The 19,253-nt window shown below is 47.7% G+C and overlaps 1 protein-coding gene across 1 annotated transcript in view; it reads right to left on the bottom strand.

Moving 5' to 3' along the window:
- Positions 1 to 19,253, bottom strand: part of spns2 (SPNS lysolipid transporter 2, sphingosine-1-phosphate) — a 77,752-nt gene that overhangs the window by 22,904 nt on the left and 35,595 nt on the right. The window contains exons 3-6 of the mRNA XM_055657848.1: positions 14,660 to 14,796; positions 5,926 to 6,077; positions 4,448 to 4,514; positions 101 to 243 (exon numbers count right to left, since the gene is read on the bottom strand). Of these exons, the coding sequence (XP_055513823.1) occupies positions 101 to 243; positions 4,448 to 4,514; positions 5,926 to 6,077; positions 14,660 to 14,796 (499 nt within the window). The remainder of the gene's footprint in view (positions 1 to 100; positions 244 to 4,447; positions 4,515 to 5,925; positions 6,078 to 14,659; positions 14,797 to 19,253) is intronic.

Genomic DNA, 19,253 nt, shown 5'->3' with positions numbered 1-19,253 from the left:
TCAGGCCCCAGGAGCTCCAGCATGGTGTCCCTACTCACCCCCCCTCTGTTCTGTTGGGTGCGGGTCTAGTGGGAGCTCAGTTCCCCGTGCGGTCTCTTACATCTTAATGACGGCCTTCATGTCCTTGCTCCAGGACGTGCTGGCCCTGAGCTGGACCTGGTGCAGGTCCGCCGCCCCTCTCTTAGGCTCCGGCACCAGCAGCATGATGAGGCTCCCAGCTGCAAAACCCATGGCTGGAGTCACCTGCTCACACCGGAGAGAATAAAGACACAATTAAAGCAGGAACAGGTGGAGAACAAGCAGAAGAAACTAGCAGTGAACAGAAAGCATTTGACAGGTCTTCACACACCCTTGCCCAGGAATGGTTCCAAGTCCCTGCGTTCCCGCCCCCCCCTCCCCCCATCATTCTTTATTTAGCTTTCAGCTTAAACTTTAAACTCTATTTAGAGTTTAGAGATACAGCATGGAAACAGGCCCTTCGGCCCACCAAGTCCATGCCGACCACCAATCCCTGCACAGTAACACTATCCTAAACACACTATTTACATTTACACTAAGCCGATTAACCTACAAACCTGTATATCTTTGGAGTGTGCGAGGAAACCAAAGATCTCGGAGAAAACCCACGCAGTCACGGGGAGAACGCACAAACTCCGTACAGACAGCACCCATAGTCGGGATCGAACCTGGGACTTTGTCGCTGTAAAGCCAGTAAAGGGCCTGTCCCACTTGGCGATTTTATCGGCGACTGCAGGCGTCATTGACTGACGTATCAGGGTCGGCGAAAGATTTTGAACATTTCAAAATCCAGCGGCGACAAAAACAATGTTGCGACACTCGAGGAAACACCGTGCGTCAATGCGTCATCATGCCGCATCGCGACACGACATTTTCGGTGACCTGATACATCAGTCAATGATACCGGCAGTTAAAGTGAAGGGTTGAAGGGTCTGACAAGATTGGCCGACCTGATACGCTGACTGTTTCTCTTCCCACAGGAGCCGCATGGCCAGCTGAGTGTTTCCAGCATGTCCTGTTTTGGCTCTAGGTTTCCAGCACGTGCAGCCTGCTGACGTTCACCCACCAGCTACCCACGTGTGGGGAGAGGTGGAGGGTGTGAGTTCCAGAGGAGCAAGCTGGGGCGAGGGCAGAGTGCCCTGCGGAGGTAACGAGGCATCAAGGAGGAAGATGCTGGCCTCTCCGCATGTTGGCATGGCCACTTCCCTTTCGGGGTGGACGGCTGCCAGCCATGCCCGCTGTGCCAGTTCACTAGGAATGCCCGGGGGCAATGGTCTTCAGCCAAAGCACAAAATAAACTACAAATCCATATCTTTGCAGCAGTCCTCGCACAGCACCAGAGACCCCGGTTCAATCCCGACTACGGGTGCTGCATGTATGGTGTTTGGTCATTCTACCCGTGACCGCATAGCCAGAGGTGCCACTTCCCTTGGGATTTGTACCGCAGCCAGCCAAACCCGCTGTGTCAGTTCACTAGGAATGCCCGGGGGCCTTTTCCTTCACACAACCTCGCCCAGGAATGGGTCTGAGTCCCTGTGTACCTCCCCCCCCCATCATTCACTGGAGCTTGTGTTACAGCTGAATGCTCTGGAGGGAAACCATAGTGGGCTGCGGATTTCACACAGAAACCCAGCCTTGCCCTCCACACTTGAAGGGTTTTAATTAAACTTTGGAACTCTTTGAACCAGTAAAATATTTAAGAGACTTCCCAGCAAATATTGGGGGTTTGTTCCATGACTATAAAAAAACGCAGAGTTTGCATGAACAACTTGACAAATGGAGTAGAAATTGTGCTTCTTGTGAGGTCCATGATCTCAGCAAGAAAATCCATTTGGGGCTTTGTGTTTACCCTTCAATAAGACTTGTCTCCAGAAATAGAGAGAGTACCATGACAATGTCCTGAATACACTCGTGAATATGATCAAGAAAGCATTTGACAGGTCGAGTTTGGGAATGTTGCTGACATTTAACAAGGGCTTGATGGGCTGTGGCAGCAGTGAGGTGCTGGGGTGTTGGGGCCAGTGTTGGGCTGGGGCCTGGGCTGGCACTTGGTGGCAGGAAGGGGAAGCCCCTTCACCAGTAGACCTGGCCAGCGAGGCATCGAACCAGGCTCAGCATGATTCAGCCCCTCACCTCCCGCAGTGTGGCACTCCCCCTGTTCCCAGCACTACCCTCACCTCTGGCAGTGAAGGACACCCCCACCAGACCTCCCCCCCCCCCCCCCCCCCCCCCCCCCCCCCCCCCCCCCCCCCCCCCCCCCCCCCCCCCCCCCCCCCCCCCCCCCCCCCCCCCCCCCCCCCCCCCCCCCACCCCCTCTCCCCCAGTCCTACATTGAAAGAACTGTCCAGATTGTGGCAAGTGGCACTGAGGTGAGAATTGAAGTGTGTCAATGAAGAGGGATATTGACACCACTTGTACCATGGAGAATGGAAAAGAAGGTGCCTCACTGAAGATGTTCGCTGCCTTTACATTTCAACGTGCTGAGTGGTTTAGATATTGCCCCAAGACATGTTATAAGCTGCGGATATTACTCGGGTTGTGCAATAAATGCCAGCCCTGTCAGCAGTGCCTGCATCCAGTAAATCAATAGAATAATAAACGGTTCATATTTTGTCCAACGTATTCACTTGGGACCCAGAATACCTTCTGTACGTCAAAGAAAGAATGTGGTCAGCAGAAATGCAGCAATATCTAGATTCACAAGGCAAAAGCAATATTACATTGAAGCATTAAATTATGATACGATCTTATGGAAAGTTCCATCATGGTCTGACAGTGCGTTACTGTATCTGCGGCTTAAAATGGGCATTCATTGTTTTCAGCCACAACAGCTTCAGATGTGTTTTGCTGACTCCACATGGCACAGCCATTCAGTGGAGATGGTTGTGTGTGTGTGTGTGCGTGCGTATGTGTGTGTGTGTGCGCGTGTGTGTGCGTGTGTGTGTGCGTGTGTGTGTGCGCACGTGTGTGTGTATGCACGTGTGTGCGTGTGTGTGCGTGCCTGCACGTGTGTTTGTGCTTGGACTGGGATCTACAACAGAGGAGTGGAGTGGACACCACAGTGATCAGCATCTTGTCACATCAAAATGGTGCCGGCAATTCGGTTGCACAAAGTAGTCTTTTTCATCGTTATGGACTTTTCCGATTGTGGAAGGTAACAGGAATGATTTCCGGATTGTTCTACGTCACTCTGAGCGACTGCTGACGGTGTGGCAGATGTGGTTGCAGGTGTAATGTCAATTTCTGTCCAATTCTCCCTTTGGAGCAATGAAGAGGAACCAGGACCATGCGGGCTGAGCTGCCGTGGATGGGCACTCCTGGGGTGGCTCCATTACCAAAATCCAGTGGGCAAGTCCCATAACTGCCATTGATCCATCTGGAGATCCTCCAACACTGTACCAAACAGCCACCAACCCCCCCATACACACAGTCTTGCTCCTGATTCCTCAAGGTTCTGGTTCCCAACCAACAGCCCTCGAATCCCCTCCACACAGATGCTAATCTCCCAGCACGACCACAGGCCCTTCTTCCTACCAAGTCCATGCTGACCACCAAGTAGCTCAGGCTTCTCTGCAGACTCAGCAGTTTTAATCAACTTCACACATTTGTTCAACTTTGGCAAAATCAAACGGCAACCAACACATCAGCTGTTGAAGTTCCCTGTAAATGGCCAGTCAGCACGGGTGGAGCTGGAGTCTGTTCCGGCTGCTGGTTTAGTTTAGTTTATTGGTGTTTAGTCAAGTTGTGTTCAGCCACGTGGGATTGTGAAGGGGCATGAATTCCAGCAATTAGTTTCAAAATGGCAGTACTGCCAATTCATCCTATGTGTGTTCATCTGTGTGTGTGCTCACATGTGTATGCGCACTTGCATTTGTGCATGGTTACACAAACCTTTAGTTGTATGTGGGGTGTGCCATCACATGCTTGCACAAGCATGTGCAAATATTTGCATGTGTTCCCTGCGTATGTGAGTGCACACATGCCTGAATCAGACGCCATCTTGGAACCAAATTGGCAGGTAACGCAATACAAAATGATTGTTCTGCATGCAGACTTGGCCTCATTGCGTCTCACAGTGCAGGAATCAGCCGCTGCCAGCAGAAACAGCCCACTTCTCTCAGTCCTTACTCTTTCACCAGAGCCCTGCAAATATGTATTTTCCTTCCAGGCTGGAACTATCCCCAGTATCTCATCAGCTGGGGCAGTGAGCTGATCCCCAGTGGAGTGCACCTCTTTTAGATGCAGCATCCCGGTCATTGCAGAGAGGAAAGTGGAAATCACATTTCCACAAGGACCCCTGTCTCTAGCTAGACCTACATTCCACAGATGTAGGTCACCTCGAGTAACACGGATCGTGAGCGAGAACATTTCCCTAATCCGGAACGCTGCACGGTCGGAAACCAGGCGAATGCGGAAATATGAATCTTACCCGAAGTGCCCAGTGCCAGTCTCCAGACGCCTGTGTCATGCTGGAACCCAAGATGTATCCAAGGCCACTGTAAGAGAGTGGAAGTTTTTAGTTTCAGAGATACAGCGCGGCAACAGGCCCTTCGGCCCACCGAGTCCGCACCGACCAGTAATCCCCGCGCATTATCACTATCCTACACACACTAGGGACAATTTTACATTTACAATTAACCTATAAACCTGTACGTCTTTGGAGTGTGGGAGGAAACCAAAGGTCTCGGAGAAAACCCACGCGGTTACGGGGAGAAAGTAGAAAAAAAAGCACCCGTAGTCAGGATCGTAGACGTGTCTGGATTATAATAATGGGATTACAGCACACATTGGCCCACACTCCGAAACCCTGCAGCAACACTTTCCCAGCCTCCCGGAACGACTAAGTGTGTCTCCCACTGCCTCACTGATTTAAATCTCCCACCCCAGAGGATAGCTCACCCTTGCAACCCCTACTCCACACAGAGAGAGGTTACCTACAACTCAGTGACATTGCCTGACCACAGGGAGTCACTACTGTGTTAAGTACGACTGAGATAAATATGCTTAGAGAAGGTCTGGAGAGCAAGTTCACCGATCTCTGGCTGGCGATGCAGAGGGGCTCTGAGAGGGGAGGTTTGTAAAAGTGAAAAGTAACTGTAAAATGCTGGGTGGAGGTAAACCTAACTGACTCATCAATATGGTCACAGAGTCTGGGTTACAAGTGGCCATTGTCATTGAATTGAATTGAATCCTTTATTTGCCATTCAGACCTTTCGGTCTGAACGAAATGTTGTTGCCTGCAGCCATGCATGTAATAATAACAACACACAATAAACACAAATTAACATCCACCACAGTGAGTTCACCAAGCACCTCCTCACTGTGATGGAGGCAAAAGTCTTAGAGTTACTGTCTCTTCCCTTCTCTTCTCCCTCCCTTTGATGGGACTTAGCCATCAAATCTCACATGCATAAGTGACTGTTTTGGGTCAGCATACTGGACAGCCACAGCAGTTTTAGTTTTAAGTTTTAGAGATACAGCATGGAAACAGGCCCTTCGGCCCAGCATGTCCATGCCGACCATCCATCATCCATTCACACTAGTTCTATGTTATCCCACTTTCTCATCCACTCCTGACACACAGGGGGCAATTTTACAGAAGCCAATCAACCTACAAACCCGTGCGTCTTTGGGATGTGGGAGGAAAAACCGGGGAGCACCCGGACCAATCCCACGTGGTCACAGGGAGAACGTGCAAACTCCACCCAGACAGCACCCGTGGTCAGGATCGAGCCCGGGTCTCTGGCGACGTGCGGCAGCGGCTCTACCAGCTGTGCCGGTTCATGGAGAAGGGTCATCGCCGCCCTCTCAAAGGCAGGCGGTGTTAATACGGTCGCTAAAACCGTGCCGTGTTTCCACTGGCAAGCGCTGGTGTTGGTGGGGACGGGCGGGGACGCAAGCACATACCTGCCCAGCGGGATGGCAAAGTAGAAGCAGGAGAGCATGCACGTCCGGGTGTCCTTGGTGAACAGGTCAGCGATGATGGTGGGCGCAATTGTCGAGTAGCTGGCTTCTCCGAACCCCACCAACCCTCTCGAAATGAGAAACATCCAGAAGTTCTGGGGGATTCGCAAAGAAGACACAAGTTGAAGGTGATATAGTGATCAACGTCTCTCCAGATATCAATTACAATTGGATTGTTGCTACATCCCTCCCAGCAGAATCCCAACGCTCCGTCTCTGGAGAAATGACAACTTAAACACCTTTCACCAAGACGCACTCACACATCAGCACCCGCTAGTGCAGCAGCAGAACGGGAGGTGAGGGATTAAAGGAATCCCAAAATGTTTTGATGTCGGCACTTTATAGAAGCATTCAAAAGAGAGTTAGATAGAGCCTGTCCCACTTTCATGATCTAATTGACGACCTCTGCCGAGTTCGCCCTTGACTCATACTCGCAGCATGGTCGTCACGAGGTCGTAGGTGGGTCGTAGCAGGCCGCGCGCGATGCTAGTCGTAGGTACTCGTGACATCAAGTAGGTCGGGGCGGTTTTTTCTAGCATGATGAAAAATGTCCACAAGTAAAAAAGGTTGTGAATTAGGTCGTGAAAGTGGGTTAGACCCTTTAGGGCTAGCGGAATCAAGGGGTATAGGGAGAAGGCGGGAATGGGGTTCTGATTGTGAATGATCAGCCGTGATCACATTGAATGGCAGTGCTGGCTCGAAGGGTCGAATGGCCTACTCCTGCACCTATTGTCTATGTATCTATGTACAGTATCTATGTATGAAATTTGCTAATTGGAACTGAAAAGCAGGTTGCAACCCTTATACAGAGGAGATGATTACACATGTCCACAACTCCATCTGAATATGCCATTGTCGCCTCCTTCAGACTGGGACCTGGCTCCCAGTTAATGTACATGTACTCAACGGCGCCTGTGTACTACAGCTTGGTGAGCAGAGATAGGATAACTGGAGTGGAGCTGAGATAAGCAGAACAGTCCCCCGTTTGTTCCATTGACTCTCGATGACTCTTGGATCTGCAACTGATCTTATTCTGCGTTTAACGAGAGCTGAGTCCAGAAAATCCATCATGTTGCCTGGATGTGTCGTAGAAAACTTTCGGCAATAAGATATTAATGGTCTGGAGTTCTCCTCCACCAAGCTATGAATCCCGGGGCATTAATTAAAATATTCAGGCCAGAGAGAGAGAGAGATTTGTTTTCCGGCTGGCTGTGCAGGGGATGGAGCAGAGGCAGATTACTGTGTCTGACGTGCTCATCTCCTGACCTAATGGGATGGTACATCAGGATTGAGGGCCCAAATGGCCCATCATTCCCATTCTTTAACCATCCACCCCGGCCTTCAACAAAACCACCGTTCTCCATCATCTTAAATGGTTTCTAAATGTCTCGTTTTGCTTTGATTTAAAATAAAATCAGAAATCAAAAATACTTTTTGCACAAAATACACTTTATCATGCCAATATGAGTACAAATACACGATGTCCATTGTTCTTGACTGGCTTTTGGGAAGGCTTCCAGAGAAAGACTTCTGAGTTATGAGTTTAGTAATTATTCTCACATGTACAGTTACAGTGGTACAGTGAAAAGCTTTTGTTGTGTGCTAACCAGTCAGTGGAACGACAATACATGATTACAATCGAGTCATTCATCGTGTACATGATAAAGGGAACAACGTGAAGAACGTTTAGTGCAAGATAAAGCCAGTAAAGTCCGATGAAAAATAGTCCGAGGGTCTCCAATGAGGTAGATAGTAGTTCAAGACTGCTCCCTAACTGTGGTGAGATCATTCAGTTGCATGTTAGCAGCTGAGATGAAACTGTCCCTGAATCTGGAAGTGTGTGTTTTCACATTTCTATACCTTTAGCCCGATGGGAGTGGGAAGAAAAGTGTGCCAGGGTGCAACTTGTCCTTGATCTGAGTTTTAACATTAAGGTATTCCAGTGGTTAAATTCAAGGTGATAAGATTTTTTTTGGCATGGTGGGAGGAGCCACTCATGAAATAAATAAATAATAGACCAGGAGGGTGGGGGTTCATGATCCAGTACATGCAACATGAAAAGATGTTGGCATCAAATAGATACACAGGTGAGAAGGAAAGATAATGAAGCAATCAAGGGTTGCTACAGATCAACCATAATCCTATTGTCCTATAAGTCAGAACATGAGAAAGAGCGCAATTGCCTGGTCGTGTTTCCACATTAATCTTCTTATTAGTTAGGCAGGAGAATAGGATCAGGAAAGTGAGATTAATGAGATAGCTCCGACAAAGGGCCAGCACAGGAATATTGGGCAGAACAGCCTCCTTCTCTACTGCAGGTTTCAACGGTTGTATGACATATAGTTCTGAGATTCAGTCTCATTAGTACCAGGATGACAATTGATTTAATCCCTGCATCTGTAATGAACATTTCTCTAGTGATATGATCCCTACAGATATTTTTAATCTATAATTAGATTTGCTTGGCTTAGTTTTCTTGTGTCAGAAATACTCCCGTTTGATTATTTTGTAACAAGGAAATGCCTGTGGGTAAAGAATGCATTTCAGGATGTTTTAATGGGCACTTTGCCGGGGGATAGGGCTTTTTTAACTGTGATTTGTGCACATTAGGAGATTAAATCAAGTCAAGTCAAGTCAAATTAATTGTCAGATGCGCCAGTACACTGAGGTCCAGGTATAACAAAAACCATACGTCACCTATCCATGTTCCACAGAGATGCTGACTGACCTGCTATTACTGTGCATTGTTTGCAAGCTAGCATCTGCAGTTCCTGGAATGTACTTCTTACTGTAGCAGCAGGAATAGGATGTTGTGATCAGGTGTGTCAACCCTAGTTTAGTTTAGTTTAGTTTAGTTTAGAGATACTTCGCGGAAACAGACCCTTCGGCCCACCGAGTCCGCACCGACCAGCGATCCCCACTCACTAACATTATCCTACACACACCAGGGCCGTTACAATTTTACCAAACCAATTAGCCTACAAACCTGTGTGTCTTTGGAGTGTGGGGGGAAACCGGAGCACCCAGAGAAAACCCTTGCAGGACATGGAGCGAACATACAAACTCCATACAGTCAGGATCAAACCTGGGTCTCTGGCACTGTGAGGCAGCAACTCTACCACTGCACCACCATGCCACTAGAGATATCAATCACTGCCAGACCTCGAAATGATGGACCGAGAACATGGGGGGGGGCTCCATTTTGAAAAATTGTTCAATGGTGCCATGTTGTCACATGTGCACTGTGAAATTATTTCCTTACAAACAGTCCAGTAGAGTATCACCATACCGCCCCTGATTAGCAATTGTACAGAAATAGTCCACTGAGCTCGCTTGCAAGAGGCGCCATGTTCAATCGCCATTTTCCCAGCCCAGTCCAGTCCAGGCTCCAGTTGTTAACAGCGGTGCCCGGTTCAGGCAAGAAACTTGGCTGCTGCCGGGCTCCAGCTGCCACCTTCCCTTAGTCCACCAGCATCCGACATCCCCTCCTTGCCCGTCCACCATTGTGCATGGCTAAGTGTTGAGTGACAAACAGTTTATATGGTTATATTCGGTGATAATCGGTTATAATCGGCGATGATCGGTGGAAGCAACGACCAATTTCTGCTGCTTTCCACTATCAGGACGAACAAATGATCATGGTGTCCATCGAGCCCACCCTCAGCACATGAGTGGTGGAGACTTCCTTGGGAAATCCAGGTGGTTTTGTGGAGACTGGCTGACATTCTATTTACTGCATCTCCCGGTATTGCAGCTAAACTTGGCAAGTGGGAGCACAGTTACGTAAAGTGTCAGACAGATCGAGATAATTACAGGGAACTGAGAACTTCTTGATGTAACCACAACAACAACTAATTGCATTAAAAAAAAACAGCTTTGGCTCAGGAAAACACTCCAAGAGCTTTACATCAGCATTTTATCAAACCAACTTTAATCCCAAGCCTCAAAAAATTCTTTCAGGTCAATATTGAAAATGTCTTGTGTTAAGAGGCATATTAAATGAGGAGAGACGGATAAAGGCACAGAGACAGTGTGTGAAAGCTATAGCTGTACGGTCTTGGAGGTTTAGAGTGCTGGAGATACATAGAGGGTGAGGGGGGGGGGGGGGGGGGGGGGGGTGGGAGGGGGGGTTGGTGTGCAGATTTGAAGATCTCATTTGAAGATTTTAAAGCAAGGCGTTACCAGGCAGCGAGCCAGCGCGGAGAAACAAACACAGCAACGTAACGTCACCCTTCCCTTCCCTCCAGAGATGCTGCCTGGCCCGCTGAGTTACTCCAGCAGTTTGTGTCTACCTTCGATTTAAACCAGCATCTGCAGTTCTTTCCTACACATTTTTTCTTCTCTCTCCACATATGTTGCCTGACCCGCTGAGTTTTCCTTGACTCCTTATTTTATTCGCTTCTCTTTCAAATTTGGAGCAACTGCTATGTCTAACAGTTCCATCAATTCCCCCCCCCCCCCCCCCCCCCCCCCCCCCCCCCCCCCCGCCCCCCGCCCCCCTCTCAGTTCTCTGACTTTAACAAGACTTGACTCTCCCTTGGCCGACACCAATCTTTGCCATCCATTCATCTCCACACTCTCACAGACATTCCTCCCAATCTCCCCATCCCTTCACTGCAACTTAAACCTTCCTCGATCTTAATTTTCCTCCCGTGAGCGGCTTCCCTCTCCACAAGCACTGACTGAGCTGCTGAGCATCCGCATCATTTTTCTGTTCTTATTCCCCAAGATCATCCAGACCTCAGGAGCTACAGAATGGTGCAGAGTATTCGAAAGTTGGGACTAACACAGATAATGCTGGCAGAATATATTCAGGGGAAAGTAATTTGTTTCTTTCTCAACACGCTTGGATTAGTTTGTTAATGTTAGACGCTAGGTTTCACACAATTTAAACTGATGCACCTTTGGGTACTAATTTGCCAGCACCTCAGGGAACAGGCTGCAGAAGAAGGTCTATGGCACCCCAGGGCCAAGCTAAAACAGGAGCAGAGCTGCAAACAGCAGATCCGCACTGAGGAGATGGGAAAGTAGACGGAGCAAACATGTACATCGTCCCTTCTGCCCAGACTTACAGCCTTCCCTGATTTCACCTTTGGTGGATTGCTATCATCTTTAGAAACGTTTCAGTAATAAAATGGAAATTCAAAGTTTGCATGACAGCAGTCCAAGAAAAATTGGTCGATGATTTATCTAAATCTGAAATCATTGCTTGTTGTTATTTTGTAGGGCAGCACAGTGGTGCAGTGGTAGAGTTGCTGCTTTACAGCGCCAGAGACACCGGTTCAATCCCGGGCGCTGTCTGTACGCAGTTTCTACATTCTTCCTGTGACTGCGTGGGTTTTCTGTGGGTACCCTGGTTTCCTCCCACACTGTAAAGACATACAGGCTTGTAGATTAGTTACACTTCAATTCAATTGTAAATTGTGCCCAATGTGTAGGATACTGCTAGCGTACGGGGTGATCGCTGGTCGGCGTGGAACGGTGGGCCGTAGGGACTGTTAGAGCGCTATATCTCTAAATCAAAAGTCTAAAGCTAAGAAAACAACCACTCGATCAGGAGAGACTCCTTATGCTACAACAGAGGTTTGGATTTAATCTGACCATCACCTAGTGAAGAACATTATTTGATTATCCGAATTATCTGAATGTCTCGACGCGAAACATCACCCATTCCTTCTCTCCAGAGATGCTGCCTGTCCAGCTGAGTTACTCCAGCATTATTTGATTATCCCCGCTGTTCTACCTACCTCCCCACATCCTGATCTTCACCTCACATGTTGGACAGAAGTGTTGGAACGTTTTACACAGAAACATTTAACCACTGCACTGTTCCTCACTGGCATGCATCTTTCTTTTCTCCTTTGACATGTCCATCACATGGTTTCAGTGTAAACATATTGAATTGTAGAGATGAGTCATTTGGCCACCAAGTGCGTAACACTGTTCAATAAGATCAATACCAACTCTAATCCACTTTCCATTGGGTTCCCATACGCCTTCATTCCCATTGAGTATGAACCTTGCTGATCTCAGTCTAACTGGGCATCTACAGCCTGAGTAGATTGTAGGGTCTGTCCCAAGTAGATGACCCATTTTCTGAAACAAGATCCCCTGTCTCTAAAGTCTGCAGTAAGCGGTAATATCCCTTCCTGTTCTATCTGAAGAGTCCGTGTCAGAACCTCGTACAACAGGGAGGTCACCTCATTTTACAGAATTGAGTCGGTATAAGTTTCAATCGTACGCAACCTCTACACATCGGGAACATTTATCCCCACAATCTCCGGTGATCCTTCTCCGCACTGTCAAGTAAACCCTTTCTCAGTTCAGGCCATTACCAACACATCCCAGACTGCAGGTTAGGCTCAACAAAGCCCTGGGCGACTGGAGCAAGACTTCCCTTGTACCCCAACAACAACCAAAGTACAGGAGGAACTCAGAGGGTTGGGGGAACTCAGACCCGATCGTGACAAAGGGTCCCGACCCAAAACGTCATCTGTCCAACTCCCTCCACAGATGCTGCCTGACCTGCTGAGTTCCTCCGGCACTTTATTTTTTGCTCAAGATTCCCGAATCTGTGGTTTCTTGCCTTCCCTTGTACTCTGGTCATTCGGCAAGAAAGATCAATTCACCGTGTCTATTCCACTTACATTACTATCCGCTTCTTGTGAACGCACCATATACCAGCATTTACAAATAGTTCCGCATTGAATTAGCTGGTACCCGATCAATACATCCACTACCCTCCTTTGCTCCACATCCCTTGATTTCCTTTCCTCCAGCTAGTGGTATTTATGTCATTTTGGAGAGGGGAAGAGAGGACATACACCATTATCATTACCGGAGGTCAGTTGTAGAGCTAGGCGCAGCGTTCTTCTAATTGGCTTGTTTGAACCAAGGGCTAGATTTAATCAGATGCCTCTCAAAATAGCCAGTCCATGGAACTGAAAACTCACTCACCCCCAAGACACACACCGTGAGCAGAAATGTCTGGAATGCATGAAATCATATCAGAAACTGACTCCAGCCATCCCTCCCTGAGGAAGTGAGTCTCCTATCTACGCTGAGATGTTATTAGGCATATTTTGTTTATTGAGACATTCTGGGTGGCATGCCATATTGAAAGAGAGAGGAGGAGCACATCAAGATTTTAACACAACATGCACTTCAAATGCAGGAAGGCCTTTGCATGATATATGAAAACAATTTCAAAGCTCAAAGCCTTCCCAACTGCCGAACTTTAATCTTTTGTGAAAATCAAAGTGGTGACAGGGATTTGTGATACTGATATATTAAATCCTTGCCGACATCCCCACCCACATTCAATCATTTATTTGATCCTTGTATTTCCGCTCTCATTAGTTTTTCCCATTCAAGTTAGGACACCTCATCTTCATATCCAGTCTCTGTTACTGAGGCACACAAGGCTGCCAACACATTCAAACCCTCCCTCACTCCCTGCAAGTTTCATCTTTGTGGTTTGGGCCAAAGAACTGATTGGAGCACTTTGTGAGTAAGTTCAGAAATGCACACAGAGAGGATGCTTTTCCATTTCAGGAAATGATAATACTTTGAAGGTTTAATCCAGGAAGTAGTTCGTATGGGAGGCACAAGATGCTGATGATGGTGAATGAGATCAAGATGCAGATCATGTAGAACACAATTGTGATCCCGTGCAAGATTGTGAATTACAATATAGAGACACAGGAATCTGGAGAGAGCGAGAATCTTGAGCCAAACGCAAAGTGCTATGGGAACTCCACGGATCAAGCATCATCCGTGGACAAAATGGACAAAGGAATGTTTTGTTCAGGTCAGGACCCATCTTCAGACAGATTTGGGTAGGGGGGAAGTAAGCTGGAAATGAGGTGGGTGGGGGGGGGGGGGGGGGGGTGGGGGGGGGGGAGACCCTGGCATGTGATGGGTGTGTACAGGTGATGAGGGAGGGGGGGGGGGGATGATTGGAAGATGGGTGGAGTAAGTGATGCAGGTAGAGGCGAAAAGGAGCTAAAAAGGTGTAGGGTAAGGAAGGAATGGGAGACGTGAAATATGTAAAAATGGAGGTTGGGATATGTGTGGAAGGGGTTGGAGGGAGGGGAAAGAGCGGGTATAAAGGGGAAGTGTGGGACTCGGGGATGGGAGATGAGTGTACAGAGGAGAGAAAAGGAGCAGGATGACTGGGGTGGTGGCAGATGGTGTTAGAAATGCGTGCGCACCAAGGTGCAGGGGAAAGAGAGGAGCAAATTCAATGTTGATACCATTGGGCTGCAAGCTACCCAACTGGTCTATGGGATTCTGTCCTTCCACTTTCCAGATTTGCGTGTGGTCTCACCCTGGCATTGGAGGAGGCCATGGAGAGAAGGGTCAGTAAGGGAATGGGAAGGGGAGCTATAATGGTTGGCAACTGGGAGCTCCAGTAGGCCTGGCAGACAGCATGCAAGTGTTCGGTGACACGGTCTACGCTTGGTCTTGCAGACCAAGGTGACCACATCAGGACCACCGGACATGAGTCATATAACAAGACATGAGTCCAAAAATACACACAATTGAACGACAAGTCCCCGGAGGGTGCTGGTATCAGCAACATCAGATGTGGGCCCAGAGAGCAACCTGCAAGCAGCAACAGCCTTAACCAGAGCAAAAGGCCCCAGTTGATTAACTAGGAGCCCCTGGTACGTACCGGCTTGGTGATGAAGGAGCTGGAGAGGGTGACTGCTGACCAGAAGAATATCCCGCAGCTCAGGATTAACTTCCTGTTGAAGCGGTCGCCCAGGAAACCGAAGATTGGCGTGGCTACCATGAAACTGCAGATGAAAACTTGAGAAGAGAAGAAAAAGATGCAAAATATTAATGTTGTTACGGGAAACACTGAGCACAACTAGTTTGCAATCTTTCAGTTGTGACAATCGCCGAGAAATTCATTCCCTCTCAGTGGGGTAATATACATGATTTTGTATCTGGAACTTCAACCGTTTCATTCAATGGATATAATGATTGTGTTTTAAACATTTCTGTTTATGCACCTTTCCTCTGCAATGCACAGACATCCTAATTTTTCCCAACCCTCTGGTATACAGTTGTTTTGACAATAAACTTTCTTGTGGTCTACTGCTATTTTTAACCTCTGTTGATTGCCACAACCGGACCTCTTTTCCTGGTGGGTCTTTCACTTTAAAGGGTATATTTATTACTTGGAAACAAAGTACTAATTCATTAACTTTGGCCATTGATCACCCTTTGTTAATGTCCCTACCATTGCCAACTCACAGTTCTTGGCTTATGACTTTTTTAATTTTAAGACCCTTTATCAGGTTGAACTAAATCACTTTCATTTTTTGTATAAAGTCTATCGTGATTGTTAATGATTGTTTTTACTTTAGTTAATGATTGTTTTACATCAGAGTTCCTGCCGAATCTGTGTCCCAAAATAGTACCAGTGAAATAGACTGGATATTTTGAAAGAACATTCATGCATTCCACGGGTTGTAGGAACCAAGTCATCGCGTCATTGGTTTATGGATTAACATTCAGGGGGGATTTCAATGACTTGAATATATTAGCTTTAGTTGTTAGTTTAGTTTTAGAGTTAAAGCATGGAAACAGGCCCTTCAGGCCACTGAGTCCACGCCGACCAGCGATCACCTGTTCTGTGATATCCTACTTTCACATCAACCCTCTACACAGTAGAGGCCAATTTTACATTAGCCAGTTAACCTACAAACCCACACGTCTTTAGGATGTGGGAGGAAACCGGAGCACCCGGAGGAAATTCACGCGGTCGCTGGGAGAACGTGCAAACTCCACACAGAGAACACCTGAGGTTAAGATCGAACACGGGTCTGAGGCACTGTGAGGCGGCAGATCTACCAGCTGTGCCACTGTGCCACACATTAATGGGGGGCGGCGGGGGAGGGGGGTGTTTGGGGGGGGGGGGGGGGGGGGGCGGTGCAGTCTGCATTAAAGATGTTATAACTATATAACCATATACCAATATACCAATTACAGCACGGAAACAGGCCATCTCGGCCCTTCTAGTCCGTGCCGAACACCTACATTACATGTTGAGGACACAAAATTCCTAAACTGCATTCAGAGGTTCTTTAAAGTGTAGCCGCTATAACAAAATGGGGGATCCCAGGTCTAGTTTCTGGAATAAAACTGGGCAGATGGAAAGTATATCAGCGGGAGACCGTAATTCACTTAGGAGGATGTTGCCGGGTCTGGGCAGTTGTAGCTGTGAGGAAAGATTGGATAAGCTGCAATTGTTTTCTTTGGAACAGATTGAATTGAAGTGCCCAAAACTGTGTAGAGCTTGGATACAGTAAATAGGAAGGAGCCATTTCCCTTGGCAAGAAGGGTCAGAAAGCAAAGGGCAGAAATTTAACGTGATCATTAGAAGGAGTCCAGGGGGGAGGAGGAATGTTTTTTCCTCCATTCTTTTCTCATGGAGGGTGATGAGAGTCTGAGACCCTCTGTAGTGGTGGAGGCAGGGTCCCTCATCACGTTTCGACAGGAATGGGACATACAGGAGGAGCCCTGAGCTGCAGGGCTGGGCGACTGTACGAAGGCGGGTGAAGCTTCCAAGCACTTTGTCAGCCAGCACTGACGTGTTGGTGTACACGGACTCCCGTGTCAAAGCTCTACCGGTGCACCACTCATCTTGCTGTGGGTTTCCTTGCTCTTTCTTCTGGCTTGATCCAAATCTTTCTCCGGTGGAATAACAATAAGTTATTGGGATGAGATGACTTAGTCTGGGGCAATTGCAAAGCTGGGGCTGGGAACAACAGGACTAACCTCATTTCAGGCAGAGCAAAGGTGGCGGTGTGGGGGGAGGGAGGGGGAACGTAGTGAGCGTGTGTGAATGGATACCAATGTACAATGGGAGACGCTGCATGACTGCTTATGTGCACGCCGCATGCGTGTGCTTGCGAGCGAATCTGAATGCACATATGAGAGATATTAGTGCAGGTAAGATCATGCACAGAGAGATCTTCACACAGAGAGTGGTGAATCTCTGGAATTCTCAGCCACAGAAGGTAGTTGAGGCCAGTTCATTGGCTATATTTAAGAGGGAGTTAGATGTGGCCCTTGTGGCTAAAGGGATCAGGGGGTATGGAGAGACGGCAGGTACAGGATACTGAGTTGGATGATCAGCCATGATCATATTGAATGGCGGTGCAGGCTCGAAGGGCCGAATGGCTTACTCCTGCACCTATTTTCTATGTTTCTATGAATGTTTGCATGGTATGTGAGTGGGTGGGGAGGGGTCATGAGAGAGACCTCTCACATCTTTCTCCCACATCCCAAAGACATGTGGGTTTGTAGGTTAATTGCCGCTGTCAATTGCCTCTTCTGTGCAGGGAGTGGATATGAAAGTGGGACAACATAGAACTGGTGTGAAAGGGTGATCGATGGTCGGCGTGGATGTGGTGGGAAGAAAGGCCCGTTGTCATGCTGTATCACTAAAATAAAATAAACTAAACCAAGAACTATACTAAACTAATGTTATAAACTTCAACCAGGTCTCTCCCAAACCTCTAATGCTCCAGAGAATGCCATCCAAGTTTAGTCAACCTTTTATTACAGATACTACCTTCTAATCCAGCAGTAAACCATCCTGTATCACATAGCACATATTCCCTGACTAGTCCAGCACCTCATCTTGTGCAGATGGGCATCTTTTTCATCATGGCCGTCTTGCACCAAAGGATTGTTGCCGTGCTATATGACATATGAAGGGAATTTTTTCCCCCTTTCCTATGAATTTAATGTCCCCAAGGTGATGCAACAGTATTTCCACATGTACAGGGAGAGAGGAAGGTGATGTATAAATGTCCTGCGCTCACATTGAGAACACTTAGGCACTCCTGGGCCCCCAGCCTTTCGATGTCGCATATCCAATCGCAACATACTTATTGGCACGTCGAATTATTGTTGTGACAGCAGGGACGTTGAATTTATGGATATAGTGTTGGGCGGGGAAATGTGTACGTGATCCATGGTACGTGATGGTTGGATGCTGGGCAGTTCCCAAAAAACAAATCCATGATCCATTAGCCATCCATTAATCTGCGCAGGGCTTAATTGGAACAAAGTTGAAGTGGGGGGGGGGGGGGGGGGGGGGAGATCTGTAATAGCATGATAAAGAATGATTCCTTGAAATACTTCAGCTGAACGAGCAGCCAGATCTTGCTCCTGACATGTAACAAGGCAGCGGTCGATGTTGGTGGAAAACAGGAAGCGCACTCTGTAACTTTTGCCGAAGTTTCCTTCCCATGTTTACACTGTAGCGGCATTCCAGAATGGTGCACAGGAAGGTAACACGATTAACAGCAGACACCGCTGAATAACGTCTGGCTGTTACTATGGCGCCGTTGTCAACTTGCTAACGCTGGCGAATAATTGAAACGTGAGCAACATCCCATTGTGACAATACACTTGTCCAAACCTCTCGATAATAATCCCTGGCCTTGCACAATATGGAGAGTCCATCAGTGCCTCCCGGAACCTGCTGACTCCTGCAGGAGTCCGGTGACTGGAAATTCCGCACAGAGGCAATTTATGGGAATTGCTCCCAGAACGAGGGATGGAAGCTATATGAAGGGATTAGATCAACAGACTTTGTTTCCCTTCAAACAGAAACCAGGATTAGGTGGAGGGGTTTAAAATCAAAATAAGGTGCTGTGTTAGAGAGGAAGCAACTGTTTGAACTGGCAGTGGGACTGATACCCATGAAGGCTGATCGAGGATCGCTGGCTGAGGAACAATAGACTCGATGGGGACAAGTTGTTTTCTGGCAACCAGTTGTTCTGGAATTTCCAATCAGGGAGGATGGTGGAAGCAGATTTAATAATAACCTTCTGAAGGGAGGTGGTTATTTACTGGAAAGGTTAACGTGAAAAGCAAGGGTTGTGAAAAAGCAGGGAACTGGGATTAATTGGAGGGCTCCATCAAAGAAATGGAGCGGGATGATGGGCTGGAATAACCCGAGTAACATCTGGTGACTCTATTCCCCAAACCAAGCAGGAAAATGTTCATAGTTAGACACAAAGTGCCGGAGTAACTCAGCGGGTCTAAGGCAGAAAAAGGATGGGTGACGTTTCAGGTCCCAACCTCATTATTAAAGGGGATGATCAATCTCAAGGCACAGCTTAGAAAGGCACAGATTAATCTGGGACACTGTATTGACTTCTTATAGTAAAGTAACATCTGAATGAGAGTGATTTTTTTTAATAGGAGGTAACAAAGTGCGTTGGTAAGGGCAGTGTGCTTGA

The sequence above is a fragment of the Leucoraja erinacea genome, chromosome 28 (assembly GCF_028641065.1).
Source record: "Leucoraja erinacea ecotype New England chromosome 28, Leri_hhj_1, whole genome shotgun sequence".
Lineage (NCBI taxonomy): Eukaryota > Metazoa > Chordata > Chondrichthyes > Rajiformes > Rajidae > Leucoraja > Leucoraja erinaceus.
This window is presented reverse-complemented; position numbering and strand designations above follow the sequence as displayed.